Raw genomic sequence first — 16290 nt, 5'->3', positions numbered from 1 at the left:
CAAGCTGTTCATTAACTCCTCTGAGAAAGGATTATTTTTTCTTAAACACAGGTTGTCATATATGCTATAATGTAACAAATACAAGCAGAATAATTTTGTCAAGTCTTTTTGTCTCTGCAGTATAGGCAATGCTAAAAAACATGCTCTGTGTTCACTGTTAGGAACTTGTGGCAAGTGAGCAAGGCAAGCACGTGTGGACAGAGGAGGTGAAATTTGGTGTTGGCCAGCAAATGAAGGCAATGCTACATGTACCTGGCTTAGTGTAGACAGGCTCTGATGCTTTTGTATAGAGAACAGCATCAGTGATACTTCCACAGTTTTTATACGTATGCATGTTTGTGGCATGAACTTTCAATTTTTTGTATTTAAATAACAGTGGACTCTTCTCTCTTTGATTCCAAATTGCAGTTGTTAATGTTTTAGATCATTACTTGGCATTTGTCTGTAAACCTTCTATTTCATTCTTTGGGTGGCATCAGCTCTACCTATGCAGTTTGCATACTTATGAATATTTAGGGAAGTACCTAAATACCAACTTTTTTTTTTTTTAATGGTATGTTTTGTCTTTTTAAAAATGGCTTCTGGTAAGAAGATCTTCACATGCTATTTTCATGTAAATTACGAGTTTGATATTTTTCCTTAGAATGTTTTCTCAACTGTTCTTGTGAACTCTCCCAGCCTCTCATCCTAGTTAACTAGTTCCACTCATTAATGCCATTATAACTTATTTTTGCTTTTAAAGGATCTCTGAAGATAGCAATGCAACCTATTTCTAGGCTGGATAAGTGCTGCGATTTGATGTCTTATTTTCTTCATAGTGTGTTGTGAAAAAGCTTTAGTAGTTACCTGCCAAGCTGAGGGGCACAGGGGGTGAAGAGAGAGTCATCTGTTTATTAATGTGTTGTAATCCAGCCCATGGCTGGCCATGAGATGCTATTTTGAGGATAGATACCTTTGGTGTATTTTGTTTATTCTAGCTGAAAAGCTGAGGCTGAGGAAGCAAATGTTATGGTGATAACTTGATAGGATACAGAGGTAAAGTGTCAGTTGTTCTTAGGTCTTCTCTGTTTTCAGTAGCAGGCTAATTGGAATAACAAAATAACAATACTTCTGTGAAAAATGCCAGAAAGCATCTAAAAAATATAGCAAATAGGAGCTTAAGATTTTTCCCCCTTTAAAGATGGCTTCTCTGGTTATATGTAGACTGTTAGAAAAGCTTTAAGACAAATTTCCAGGAAGCGAGTTTTAAAATGTGATTCTCCAGGTACAGCTTGAATGGCAACAGCATAAGCAAGCTGCAGTCTAGGATTTTGCCTTAGGCATTTTCCTACGTGTGTAGGCACGCAGCTCGCTGCTGTCTCTGCAGGGAATGTCTCCTGCCAGGGTGTCCCACAGTTCCCCATGATCCCTGTCCCATGCCTGCAGGTAGCGACCACAGAGCCTGCTCTGTCTGCTCCTGGCAGCTGGGGGTTGATTTCAGTCTTGGTCATTATTTGGTCTCCTCAGCCGATGGGGTTCTCAGACATGAGATTCAAGACTTGGATCTGCAGAGAAGCAAAACGACGCTGTATTTGTCACCCTTCTTTTTAACAGGTATCTCAGTAGCACCTCAAGGCTCCTCTGTGCTGGCCTTCTGTCTTCACTATGAGAGCACAGGGCAGTGATGGGGCAGGCCTGCCCCTTGAGCATGTTTCTCTGGTGCCTTTCATCCCAGAGCAGCTTTTGCCACAGTTTGCATTTCTGAGCTTGCTGTCTGTATTAAGCCACCCGTAAGATGTGAAGGGCACAGCTGTGAAATCCTGAAGGTCCCCTCACCTGCGCTGCTCTGGGTGCAGGATGTTCTCAGTGTGCAAAAATCCTCCAGAGGCTGCGGAGATAGAAATCATAAAAATTGTATATCCTAGCAGGAAGTGAAGAGTCCCAGCTGCTACAACACGGTCAGAATGACTGAGCGTAACCCCACGTTTATCTGCAAAGGTAGGCATGCAAATATGAAAACTAAAAAATGGACCTTTTAGACAGCACTAGCCTATATCCTCCTCATGTTTAAATTTAGACGAAGCTGCTTTTTACTTCAATTAAGAGCAGAATTGAAGCCAGCATATTTTGCTGTAACCTCTGCTTTGCAGCATGCTCATAGCAAGGCGTTTCCCAGAAGCTTCTTTCTGACTTCCAATAAAAAGCCGAAGTATTTTGTGGCTTGCAGCAGAGCCGTGGAGTCTTGCCAGGACAATCTGCAGCTCAGAGTCACTTAGCTCGTCTGGTTTCCCAACAGCTCTGTGCTCAGGTCAAGCTCAGGGAGAGAATCATCAGGAAGGGAGGCTGCAGTATTTTTTTTTCTTGTTTTCTTTAATTCAACAATTGTTACTCTTCAGGTAATACCTGTAATTTCCATTTCAGAAGGACTCGGTGCTGAGGTTCTTTTTCTGGCTGAGGCAGCAAGATGTGTAATTGCTATTAAACCTTCGCACAATGATCTGCTCTACATAAAGCAGCACTGACAGGGCAGATTTAAACTTTGCACAGCAAATTAATTCCTTAATTTTGTTCAGAAACTACTTCAGGCTTGTCATGAACATGGGGTTGTTAAAGTTTTGTTCTCCTTTTTTTAATTGTTGCTTTTTTCTTTGGAAATCTGTGATTATTTGGAGATGTTTTGGTAAAATGCAGAAACGAGCACTCCCAGGCTGGTGAAATTGAATTTACATCAATGTAGTGAAGTTGCTAAATGCAATGAAATCAACATGGCATGATTCACAAGGGGATGTAAAGAATGACACAAATTATGCTGATATGTCTGTGGAGTGAGATTAGCACAAAGCAAGATTAGTGACAGACTATTCCTCAGAAAAATGAGGTTTTGTTGTTTTTCTCTTTCTTTGATTAAAAAGAAAAAGTAGTTCAGACTTTGCAGTTGTCCATACTTGTTACTTTGGGTAAATGGAATGTTTAATAGTCCATTGATCTGTCTTATTGGAAACCCAAGTGAGCTGAAGAAAGCATTAATTATCTATTAATTATTCATTTAAACTGGTCCTGTAAGCAGGAGTAGAAGTCTCGGCCTAGCTCATCTTGAAGAGTTCTGTGTACATCTCTGCCCAGAGATTTTTTTTTTTTTTCATCAGTAAAGGTAAAAATAAAAAGTCCAAGCAGGATACAGCAGCATTGCAAGTGAAAATTGCTATAAAGCAACTTGAAATGTAGGGAAAGTCTTATTGGTGATCTCGTGTGATTAGTCTGTGCAAAATTAGAGTGTTACAGCTTAGACTTCTATATGAATTGTAGCTTTTAGAGTTATTCCTGAAAAGTGCTGAAGGAATAAAAACAAAATGAAATATTAAAAGAAATGTTCACACCCATTTGACGTGTATGTCTGCTTCCAGCACCCCTTGGGGTTTGTTCAGTTGTGGACATTGCAGTAGTTCAGCTAGGGCCAGTTTTAAAAATAAAAACAAAAATGTATTAGTAGCTCGGGTATTTTTGTATTTTTTACAGAAAAACAGATGTTTAAAATGATCCCTTCTATTAGTAGGCTTCTACACGTTCCTGATGTAAGGTAGTCAAGTGCATAGTGTTTAATCTTGCATTAACAGATCCCTGTGCCATGCTATGCTGGTTGGGCTAAAGAGACAAAAAAAAAATTGCATCTTGAATTCATCTGACAAGGCTTGTATGTAGACAAGTACCAGTGCACACCAGTATGCTAGAGCTGGTAAATACCTGACTTACATTTCCACACCCTGCAGAAAAGTATGCAGCTTATGATACAAAGACAACTGTGAGCTGCTGTACTGAGCCAAGAATGTGTTGCTCTGGGAGCATTTTGCCTTCAAAATTATTAGTTTTTGTTCTTTTAAATTGGAACAAAATCAATTTTAGAGTAACCTGAGAAAACTGCATAGTGTGCTAAACCAGATCACGCAGGTTTGCTCCTAGCTACTGTAAATGGAAAGAAAATACTTGTTTCCTTCTAGATAAAATTGATTTTCATCTGTTTATACATAAGTATTCACTAAGGTAATTAAGACTTCTGAGCGGCAGACTGTGACTTGCTTCAGATTTGGATGGTCTGGCCTGCCACCATAATCCAAGCTGAAGAATCCTGAGCTCCCATCACCTCTCTTAATTTCTAGCTCTGGGTTTTCAGACCCAAAGCAGCTCACTATTTATATGGCCAGTAAGCTGGTTGGACTTCAGTCAGGAACACTTGAAATAAATTGCTTGTAAAGGTATTAGTCTTTCTTTAACTCCCTGTTCTGATGCTGGTCTCACTCATACATGTAAGCACTGTTCCCTTGCTGATGCCTATAAAGGGTTGACTCTGCCTTCTGTGTGTTGCATATGCCCAGAGAAAAAAAGCTTGCAAGCAATTCCTTGCAAGAGAACAAGTCAATTACTCAAATCTTGACCTACATTTCCAATTTGAGGCCAGTAAGACAAGTGACATAATTAGCTTCACTAAAGAGATCGGTCTGGAAATAGCAACTAACAGCATTTGTATTCATTAAAGGGCTGTAAAGGCAGAACTTGAAGTTGCATCGTCAGACCAGTCTTGAACACATTTACTTACTCCCAATAAAGAGCAAAAACTTGTCTTTCAGATCAATACCAGAAGGTCTGAGTGCTGGCACGCAGGGTGTGCTAGGGTATCCTCCACACAAGTCTGTGAGCAGAACATTGCAGGTACAGATTTCAATCTGCACCATGCAAGTCCTAGATACCACTTGCCCAAATCCTCAGTTCAGATCCTCCTTTGAGCAACTTTAAAAAAACTGCTCTGATACCTTTTCTTCAGTTGGCTCCAGGCCCACCTTGGGCTGTCTGGATCAGAAAGGGAATTTTCCTCATAATAATTTCCTTTGCTAGCCCCCTGCTTGTCTCTCTCTGTTTTTTGGTGTTTTTTTTTTTTTTTTTCCTCATATTGCATAAACTGTGTGTTTCCTTGGTTACAAGTTAATCGTTAATAGTCTTGTTTGGAAGAATAATAACTTCTGTTCCAGAAATAGTTTTGTATTGCAGCCTATTAGATGAGGTTCACTCAAGGCAAGGCATTTACTGGGATCTTATTTAGATGGAACTGCTAATTAAAACATTGGTCGGCATTGCCAACTGCACTCTGATTCTGGACTGAATCGAGGGAAATAATTGAAGTGAGGCTACCAGAAGAGGAGGTATTCACAACTTGGTATTTGAGTAGAGGAATTCAGCCATTTGCTTTGAAGGCTTTTAGGAGACTGGGGAGAAAACAAAACAGCAGCTGCCATCTTAGCTTGGCTGAAATTACAGCAGAAATTATTGCTTGAAATATGTGTTATTCTCTATTCTGCATGCTGTTGCTCTCCTTAAGTCATTTTTTTATTATTGATCTTGTACTTACTATATCTCATACAGTTACAGCAATATATTTCTTAACAAAGGCATTTATAAAGGACAGTAATGTACAAGAACTTGATGAAGTGATAGGTTTCTTTCATAGAGAAAGAAACCATAGTTTCTTTTTCATTGAGAAAGGAGAGGAAACTGGTACAGCAAATATGGGCAAGGTATGTGTTCTCTTGCTGCATAAGCACTAACCTGGAAAAAAAGCATTATCCTGGTTGGGGAGATGTCAGGAGCTGATCAGGAAAGGAAAAGAGAGCTCCAGAAAATGCTGAGCTAAAATAATCAATACGATTGCCAGCGACAGTGAAAATTATATGGGTCTATCAGCAGTCAGTCCAAGAAAAGCAGGGCAGGAATGGCAGGAAGAGAGAGATGGGGTGAAGAGATGCACATTATCTTGGCAATGTTCTGATAAGTATCAATGATAAGTATCAGTACTTTGGGAGCAGCATTAGGACAGCTTACTGCTGCTAAAATGGGATTTAGGAGGAGGATTTGAGGGAACAGAGTTTTGTTTGGGAACATTCTGGGTAACACTTTCCACTTCACACAGTCCAGCTGAGACACATTTTTGTTCTACCTTACACCCGCGCATTGCTGTTGGAGCCCCGGGCTGACACAAGGCACATCTGAAGAAAAAGTTAAACATTGCTTTACAGAAGCCAAATGTGAAGCAATAAAACTTTTATTACCGCAATGAAATATACAACAAAGCTGACACAAACCTTTCCTGTTCCTGCCCAAGCTCTGCTAAGGGCTGTGGGATTGCTGATTTCCCAGTACCTGGAATTTTGTCACCCTGACTATTGCATATGCTTTGGGCATTTCTGTCTACTCATAATATCTCTAATTTGCATGAGATAGTTGTTTCTGCAGGAAACAAATAAACTTGGCTTCTATTCTCTATAGAAGTGCTTTCCCTGTATGTACTAGAGCAAAGTTGAGAGGGCTGCAGTTTTATTATAGCCATTTGCACGCAAAGTCAAGCCACCTCATTCATCTTTTTTTTCCCAAAACATGACTTGGAATTGCTTTCCTTTCCTTCTTTTTCTTGGATTGTATTCTTTATTTTTGTATTAAAATAGTCCAGTTCTTCCTGCCTTGTGTGTTTGTTGAATGAATTACATGTGTTCATGTTCTTGGAAAGAAAAGCTTATGGACTCTGAAACATTTTGTGGTGTCAAAACTGCGGAGGGAATTTTTCCTCGTCTTCACATGTCCATGGCAGACTCATTGGAAAGAGGTAGTGGATAAGGGTGGCTTAAACTACTGTTTTATGAAAAGACTATATTTTTTTAAATGGTTGTGACTTTTTTGATGAGTGTGAAATGTGATGGGATGAACTTGTGATGAGAAGTTACTGGGAATACAGATTTATGTATAGCAGAAATTCTTTAGGTTTAAATCATATTTGTTTGTTTTACAGTGGCCCATCCTCAAGAGCCTCACCACCCATCGGAAAAGCCAGTCATCCACTGCCATAAATGTGGAGAGCCATGTAAAGGTGAAGTACTCCGTGTTCAGGCCAGACACTTTCACATCAAATGCTTCACCTGCAAAGGTAAGACCTTGATGATCACCTGTTAGAAATGAGTCAGTTTATGAAAATATACCTTGAAGCAGTTATGAGACATAAAGCTTCCTGCAATCTGCAGGATATTCCTCTTGCTCAATATGTCAAGGATTTGTGGGTGGGGAAGGTAATGAATGGATAGTAAAAGGGCTGAATCACCCACATACAAGCAGCAAGGTGATCAACGCCACACAGAACAAATTCAATGTGCAAACAGTGTAATTGAAAAGATTATATTGGATATTTGATTCATGAGGAGGGGGGATAAACTTAGCACTGCTAGGAGACTCAAAATGTTCTCATACTTGATTTTGGCCCCCCACTAATTCTGTCTCCATTTTTTTTTCCTGGTCTCTCAGTACTGCTAGGCCTCTACTTCTTTTTCCAGGGTCCACTTTTTTTTTTTTTTTTTTTTGTGGCCTTGATTTTCATTTTGGTCTCCTACTACCTCTAAGGCTCCCACTAACTCTCATTCAGTCTATGCCTTATTAGTTGGGTTTGCCAGCGAGTGTTGTCTTTTTTGTGTTTGTGTCTTTCACTTAGAAGGAAAAAAAGTGGCATATGGAGGAGGTAGTTCCAAGTTCTGTTTTTACCTGAGCTTCAGAGCTTGTTTGTTGTTGACTTCTCATATTTAAGTGAATACATTTTTTTTTTGTTTAAACTGTATAGTAATTTACTCATATTGCATATTGGCTGACCATATGGTTCATACAAGTGGGACACAGATGTTAGAGTAAGCATTTTTCCTCTTAGTCTAATGGGTTTTTAATTTAACGTGGCTCCACTACAGAAGGTAAAGTTAGACCCTCTCACTTTAGGCAGTTTGCTGTTAAGCCAGAGGAAACAACAACTCATACTGAGAGCAGAATGCATCAGCTGCATCTATAGGCAGTTTAGTTGTCTTTCTTCTTTGTGCATAGCAATATTTGCTCTTGAGATTTCAGCTCATACATTTACAGTGTGAAAGCCTTGAACAAGCTCGTATGACTGAACAGACAGACACCTGCTGAAAATGTTTAGGCTTTTACTTCTAGACTTATTCTGATAGTCTAGTGAAGATGAGGAAACAAAACAAACAAACAAACAAACAAAAACATTTCCTCATAAAGCTGTCCCAGTAGTTGTACTGTAGCAGGGTTTCAGTGTGACCATTTTTAGTCTGCTGTATATGGGATTCCTTTTTGTCATTGCTGTCCATGCTCACAACGCTGTTTACAGCCTGCTGTTAAGTGGGTTTGATGTGATTGTAATCCTGCTTCCTAGGTTGTGTCAGAGGCACGTAGGCATACTGTGACTGCTCGCCATGTGTGCCAGCGTTGGGTGCTGCACTGCAGGAAACAGGGGCTTAAACCTCTGTGCTGCGCTGGCCAGCCCAGGACATGCTCCATGTCCCGTAACGTGATCAGGCGGTTCTCATGCCCAGTAGTCTGGTGCTGTGTCCATCTCTGGAATCAGTCTTGGTAAAAAGAGACAGTAAAACTGCTCCTTGACAAAGGCGGCAAGGAAAACCTCTACCAATCAGTGTGTTTACATGCCCCCAAGATAAGGCGTAGCTAGCAGTGATTCCATGCCCACTGAGAACCAAATGCATACCACTTTGTCCTATCTGCCTAGCAAGGCTGGCTGCTTCTATTTGTAGCTCTGCATAAGAGCTGATAAAGGAACAGAGCTGAAAATGGTGTGCCTTGTGCCCCAGAAGGCGAGCTCCTCAGGACTCCTGATAGGCAAGGAATCTCAGGCAGCCAGCAGCTGACTTGGAGCTGGAGTTAACAAGGGCATGATGGACAGGGGATGGTAAGAAACATTTAGGAGTGTAACTCTAGCAGCAGGATGCAGAGCAGTTGCATTTTGCAGTGTTATAACAAAGTCACTCATCTTGCTAAGGAATTACCATTCTGTGTTACAAATAGAGGCTTAATTGGATTCTGTTTTGCCTTGTGCATTAGCCTCCAATTATAATAAACAGGTTTTAGTTTATATGTTACCAAGAGCACACTGCTCTCTAACCAAAGTGTTAATGGTAACCTGGCAATGGAAGCAGCAGGTGGAAAGGAGGGAGGCTGAGAGGTGAAGGTTGGAGGGAGAGGAGACTGTGCTAGAGACCTCATTTTTATTACTTTTTGTCTTTAATAAGCATGAACAAGATCAAGAATGAATTATTGGCATGTAAAGAAGTAAAAAAAAAAAATTATTGTAAACTTCAATGCATGTCAGTAACTTATTTGGAAAACTAAGACTATACACTGCAGTGTCTGTTACTTATGTAAATGTGTGTGGGATCAGGGCATAAATTACGTTGTGCACTAGCAGAGATTTTAGTATCAGTTTAAGTTGTCATCTGATATGAACTGATATTTTTTTTTTGTCATTGGCAGTAGATTATGGTTCATTTTACCCTACTGCAAGTACCAAGAGAGGAAACTCTGAGGCTAGAAAAATTGCTATAATGAGACTTAATAATAAGCCTGTGATTCATCTTTTGGGTTAGAGGGAAATGCTAGTTTCAATACAGCCAAAATAATAAAACCAGCTTTAAGATTTGCTAGTAACAAGGTAAAAGTTTACAATGCTTGATTTTTGGCTCATGTAGAGAGACAGGCTGTGTTCCCTTAACCAGGTAATGTATTATTAGGGGCATTCAGATAGTGGACAGTGTCCCTATTCTTGATGTTGAATATAAATTGGAAAACAAGCTTCCATTTAGTAGTCTAAACAATAATAAAAAGAAAAAAAAAAAAAGAAAAAAAGACAGCCACCTTATAAATGAGTAATCCTGCTGCGTGGATATGGGTAGTGTCCTCAAGTTTTCTAGTTCCTACTAAATGTCATAAATGTCCACAATTTGACTGGGCTGTGCCAGGTGGAAATGTTTCACTGCGTTTGAACGTTCTATGTGCAATGGCAGTGTCAGATATCAAACAGCAATTACCAGCTAGTACTCCTGCTAATTATGAGACAAAGCCAAGTCTTGGCATTCAGGAAGCATTCTGCAAGCCCAGGTCTCCCATGGAGAAGCAACTTGTAGCTTCTGTTAAAACATTGCTAGAAATTAGTGTAAAAATGGTTTCTTAATTACAGAACAAACGTGCTAACTCTCTTCTTTTGAGTTAGATGTTTTTGCGGGTTGTTTAGGAAAGTCTACATCAAAACGCACTTGCAGCATCCTTTGTGGCATGTTCAGGTTCCAGGCACGCATCTGTTTTGTCTATGGGATGACTTTTACAAGGCTCTGTCATCTGTAGTTCAAAGAGTTTAACGGGGGAGGGCTCCTAAATTTAGATTTTGGGATGCTCTGTAATCTTTGACTTTGAACTGGATATTCCTCCCTTGAAGGACAGGGAAGCAGTTAGGGTCACGTAAGCAGACACTGTATCAACAGCCTGGAATGTGGTTTAAATCATTAGTTCTTTGACCTTTGATCTGTCATCAGATTCCTTCGGTGGAGGCAGGAGGAGGCTGCAATGTGACTGCGGGGCAGTGGGAACTATTAATAGGTCAGTGTCAGTGCGTGGCAAGTCTAAACATGAGGATCCGCTTGTAGCAGATAGCCAGTGCGCTGTGTGCAGAGATATCTGCATTTCCACAAATGCTGCTCAGGGACTGAGCAGCGGACCAGGTAACGTGGCTGATGGATACAAAGTGCTCCTTCCTGAGCATCAGGAAATTGCACAAGGTCCCTCAAAGCTATGAATCACTGAACCAGAGACGCCTTTATATAAAAAACTCTGCAGACACTGTGGTTCTGCTTGCCTGCTTGTGAACTCCTCTCTTCAGCTTACTTACAGAAACAGCCTTCAACCTCATTAAGTCATTCTCAGGTTTTGTATTTTAATTTTTTTCCTAAAACCTGAGTGCCTCAGCTTTCGTTTAAACAAAAGGGCATTAAAATAGAAAGCACTGGGAAATATGAACTGGAAATGCTTTTGTGGCAGTATACAAAGAGAACAGAAAGTTTATAACATCCTGGTTTGGATGGTCATGACTTTTTGGACCTGACTTGTTATCTCAAACAGCTGCAGCAACTCTGCGTCATTTATCCACGGTAGAAAGTCCCATGGAAGGGGGGCAAGAAATGTTAATGTCAGTTTAGTTGGGCCCGAGGTCCCTTTGGTCCCCTTCAGTGACCAAACATTTGACAGGAAATGAAACTAATTGCACTTCTTCGCTGATGTTTATGAAATCTGACAGATGCCATGTCAGATTTTAATAAGCGACTGGATCCCTTTGAAGACAGGAGGCCAGCAGGATGCTTTACAGGTGCTTGGTGAGTGGCACGTAGCATCCTTAAGAGAATGGGGAAAGTCACTTGGGTTTGTTGTCAATGTATCCTTTGCAGAATCATATCCTGATTCTGCAAAGGATACATTGAATAAGAATATCCTGAGTTGAAAGGGTCCCACAAGGATTACCAAGTTCATTTGCCTGGCTTCTTCATAACTTTACGGATTTTTTACATTCTTACATCCTTGTTTTGCTCATTTTTTTAGAAATCTCTCATCCAAATAGGTAGAGCCAGGCAATCTAAGGCTAAACTTTGACATTTTTCCACTGACTGCATTTTCTTCAAGGTTCATTTCCCACAGGCCCACACATGACTTTGATCTCCACCTAGTGCTTAGTCTAATGTGAAAGGTGTTTTAAATGGCTGAATGATTCTTGCTGTTGTTTCCATCCTGGTGCACAAAATAGTGATATCTTACTTGGAAAGCTGTCACATTGTCACATATATGGTGGTTGTTTACTTGCTGTTGAGCTTGAGTGCTAGCTATTGCCTGTTAGAGTGCCAGAAAGACTGAAATACGTGCACGTCAGGCTCAGACAGGAAAGTTTCTCCTGTGTGGGATTGGTGCTTGTATTTTCAGTGTTAAGCAGAAAACCAAAGAATGCTGACTTATTTGCACTTAGGCAGTGCCACAGCTTTGATTGGGAAGTTGATTAAATTAAAACTCAGAGCTCAGTGGTTTCTGCTCAATGAATGCTTGCATTAGATGCTTAGATGTTTCAAGGTACCCCACTGGGAAATATTTGTGTCATAAAGACAGTTGGCACTAAGTAGTTGTATAGGCAGGACATTCAAACCAGAGCGTCAAGGTTTTTCAGGGAAACAGGTGAAAGGCACGGCTGGAGGCTAGTGAATGCTTGTCCCAGACCTAGTTAGGGGAGAAGGGGAGAAATGCATTTCCATCTTTTGCTCAGGAAGTGTTTTAGCTGCTCAACCTTTCTTTCTTTCAGCCAAGGTGGTGAACTGCTAATGAAGCAGTTCACCTGTATTTGTTATGTATAGGTAAAGCTCTTCTGACTTCCCAGGGTTGTTTCTAAAATCACTCTGTTGAAAAGAGAAGAGATTCCAGAACCACTGGGAGAACTGGACACAGTTCTGAATAGCTCCACTCAAAACGTGTCTGACATCAGTGTATGGCAAAGAAAATCTCCAGCAGCAGGAGTGTGACAAAAAGTTATCATGTTATCAAGTTATCCTTTACAGCTTTTGCAAAATGCTGTGTGCAGGTTCTTAATAGTGCCTGGGTATCTTTCTGTAATGGTAGTGCCTAAACATGGCTGCTGAGACGTACCAATCTCATCTTCTGTTGATGTGTACTTTGACGTATATTCATTCCTTAAATGGCTCGTGAAACTGAAGGTTATGCCATCAAGAAAAGTGCTGATAAGAGGAATGAAACAAAGGTAGAGAAATACTTCATTCATTTGAAATGTGGAAACTTGAAACTATAACAAGAACATGAACCTTGTTTTTATCAATATAGGTTTTTTTAAGCTCTTAGGCAAAACAAACAAATGAACAAACAAACAACAACAACAATAAAAACAAATCACAAAAAAACACCCCCTACCCTGAAACATAGTTTTGTGTATTTGTTTAGATATAAATGATAAACATAAACTGATACTGTCAAATTCCTTTATGCCTTTAAACACAAAATCCATTATGCCTTAAGAAATAGAGATTATATGAATCTTTACCTGCTTGAGAACAGTATCATTATTCTATGAAGATTAGAAATGCAAGAAAGAAAAAACAGAACAGGAAATTGAATTTGCACCTTATCTAATGCACGATGACAAAGCAGATCATTAGACTATTCTTAATGAATAGCATTCATTTCTGCAAATTGAGCTCATGGAGTCTGCTCTTGTGGTTTTGTTTCTTCAATTTTTAAACAATTTTCACTTAAAATCTATGTGGAGTTATTTTACAAAAGGCCTGCTTTTTTTAACTGTCTCTGACAATAACTATGAAAATCCTACATAATGCTAGGATCAAATCATGCTTCTGTTCACTTTGAACAACTCTGATCTTCTCATTTTCATCAGCTCTCTTAAAGCTTGGAAGTGATTCAGCTTAGGAATGATCCTGTTCCTTGGAGATCACAGGCAATTGGATTGCTCTTGAGCAACTATATTTTGTCTTAATAGCCTGGGCTTGCACTTGCAGCTCTGAGGCTTTGAGAGCTGACTGCAGCACTGAGGCAGGCTCCAGTCCTGTGATCCACAAATGCAAAGGAGAGGCTCCATTATAGCTGAAGAAAGAAAGAGCAACCTGTACAGCAGCAGCACAAGGGCATTCCAACTCATTCCTTTCACAAGAGAGGCAGGATCATATCACTGGAATATGAGAGCCTTTGGTACACAGAAAACAGAAACTAAGTCTGGTGTTGTCCAGGAGCTGTTGAAGATAAGTTGTTGATGCTGATTTTTTTTTTTTTTTTTTTTTTTTTTTTTTTTTGTGTGTGTGTGTGTGTCTGTTTTTGTAATATGTCAGGGAGTAGAAACGCCCCCCTGTGTCTTCATCTTCTGTTTCAGAAGGGAGGCTCTGGTCATGCAAAAAGGAATTCCTTCCATCATCATATCAAACAGGAAGGGTCTTGGGGAAATGTTTTTCTCATGGAGAACTGTTGGTGGTAGAATATTTCCATGTGGTGGATGCTTACAAAACACTTCTTCTTTTTCACCTTTTCAAGCAGGATTTAATAATCATTACTGGCTACACTAATTAATTCTCTTGAAGTGTTTTCCCTTCAGCACAGGAAAAAAAAAAAAAAAAAAAGGAAAATACTTTTATGTTTCCTATTAACTGTCATCACTGTGGATTTATTTTTTGTTGTTTTATGACATGATACTTGTATCACAATTATTGCCTACATCACACCACTGGGATTTATTGTACTTATATATTGAACTCAGTGGGTTTCGCTTCGTTGCCTCTACTGTATGTGGCATGAACAATGCTGGGTAGATTGTGTTCATTTAAAAGAAAGTCTATGACAATCAGTTCATCTTTTCTGTGGTATTTTTACAGTGGTTGTAAATATGCGTGTTAATGCAATGTTTTTAAGCTTGAGGGGATTTGTGGTCAGAAACATTACTTCTGCACAGTTGCAAGAAGAAAAAAGCTGTTAAAGTCCCTTCTTTGTATACAAAGTTGTACACCAAGTGTGGATTCTATCATGTTTATCTCTTCTGATTCCATCTCTGACTCCAAGTGAAAGCAGCCTGTTGGAACAGCATTTTTCCAACCAATGGATGTTAACAGTCTGGGTGACCCTTGTTTGGTCCGTGTAGCTTAAAGCTGATTAGTGATAGGAACCCATGTGCTAAATTGGCTGTGAAAATCCATCGTAATGTGGGGTTGCCAGAACTTGTCTTTAATTCTTGCAGATTGGTTTGTGCTTCCTGCTGTGAAGAAGCCAAAGATGATGAATCTGCTGGTGGTTCACATACTAAACAGTTCTCCTTGTGTCTGCATTCATGACTTGCCAGTAAGAGAGAATTTAACTTGCTCTCAGTGACTGGCAAAAACAATAAGAGATTGACTGGAAAGGTGATTTTGTAAGGAAAAGGGTAATTGGGGGAACATCTTGTTTAGAACAGTCATTACCTGCCTTTGTAACACTCTCCAAATAATTTTATCCCCCATTTTCATCCTTTTTTCCCCCAAGCAAAAAGGATGAAGCTTAATAATTGAGAGTATGAACTCTTTGATTCAAAGTTTGTAGAGGTTTTTGCAAACAATGATGCATCTGCCACAGCCCTTTGTAGGATGCAGTGAAGATGGATTGTCAGAAGAACACAGGTTGCACGGAAAGTTACTTCATCATCCTACCTTATTATACCAGCCGTGATGACTAAGTGAGTTCTTCAGAAAGTGACTCAGTGGTAGAATTGGGAGCCACAGTGAAGAGCCAGAAAGTTAAATATAAGGCTTCTGAGGCAGTAGTGAGACTGCCTTCAGCTTGAGGCCAAAATATATGTAGACTTGGGCTTTAAAGCTACAAGCCAAAATACAAACTAAAGGAGGTTAGGAAGAAACTTGCATGTAGACACATGAGCACTCCATAACTCCTCGTGACATTTAGCACCTTCTGAAGCATCCAGTATGGGGCATTCCATACCAGTACTCCAGTCCATGCAACGTAACCACAGGATCTGGCAGTCTGAATACTGAATTAATCCCTAACAACATCTAGGCATTAAAGCAGAGCAAACCTATTGTAAATATGCTTATGCTTTGCTTCTGGATGTCCAGTGGAAAAAGTCTTGGTAGCCCCCAAAACAAGGTAAGTCTAAGGTCTTACCTTACCAGTGGTGTGGAGATCACATTGTTTTCTGCCTGATATGGTTACATAATGTTGTAATGTTAACTTGGAGAGAGTATTTGAAACAAAATGGAAATCAGGAGAAAAAAAATGCAAGAATTAAAAAGTGTTTTTTTTTGTTGTTTTTTTTTTTTTTTTTTTTTTTTTTTCTCTGGAGGTGTACCTGAAAACCAGTTTAGAACATTTTTTGGAGCATTATAATAGAGCTTTAACCGTATCTCTTTGTCACTCTCCTCAGTCACTGATAATTGAGTATTAGCTGCTTGTGGGTTTAATGCCACCGTGAAATGGTATTTGTTTGCATATAAATATTAACACTGGTCTATGCAGAAATGGGAAACTGGAAGAATGCTAGTACTGATGCTTCTTAAATTCTAACTTGCATTTTAGCATGTGATCTTTATTAGTATTCTATTAATTATTGTTACAATAACATTTAAAAATGCCTGGGAGCTGCCATATGCATGTCCTTTTAAGAAGTTATCTAGCAGCTCATATTTATGCTTTCCCACAGAGGTCTATAAAGAGGACTTCAAAAAAACAAACAAACAAACAAAAAAAAAAAACAAAACACATGAAGTAAACAGTCTAGTATTTTCGGTGCTACTTTTGTATTTTAGATTCAGGTTCAAGTCCTTGGTTCAGTCCAAACTAAAGAAGAATTGTAAAATTCAGTCTCCTATCTCTTGTGTCACCTTCCCTTCCTAGGAGTTGGCTGTC

The 16290-nt window shown here is 39.6% G+C and overlaps 1 protein-coding gene across 9 annotated transcripts in view; it reads left to right on the top strand.

Annotated features, from left to right (window-relative positions):
- Positions 1–16290, top strand: part of ABLIM1 (actin binding LIM protein 1) — a 136395-nt gene that overhangs the window by 25578 nt on the left and 94527 nt on the right. For all 9 annotated transcript variants that reach the window (XM_032190793.1, XM_032190797.1, XM_032190801.1 and 6 more), the window contains one exon: positions 6809–6943. In XM_032190793.1, the coding sequence (XP_032046684.1) occupies positions 6809–6943 (135 nt within the window). Of the gene's footprint in view, positions 1–6808; positions 6944–16290 lie in introns of those variants that run through there.

Source organism: Aythya fuligula, chromosome 7 (assembly GCF_009819795.1).
Source record: "Aythya fuligula isolate bAytFul2 chromosome 7, bAytFul2.pri, whole genome shotgun sequence".
NCBI lineage: Eukaryota > Metazoa > Chordata > Aves > Anseriformes > Anatidae > Aythya > Aythya fuligula.
Note: the sequence above shows the minus strand (reverse complement) of the source record. Positions and strands in the feature narration are given on the sequence as shown.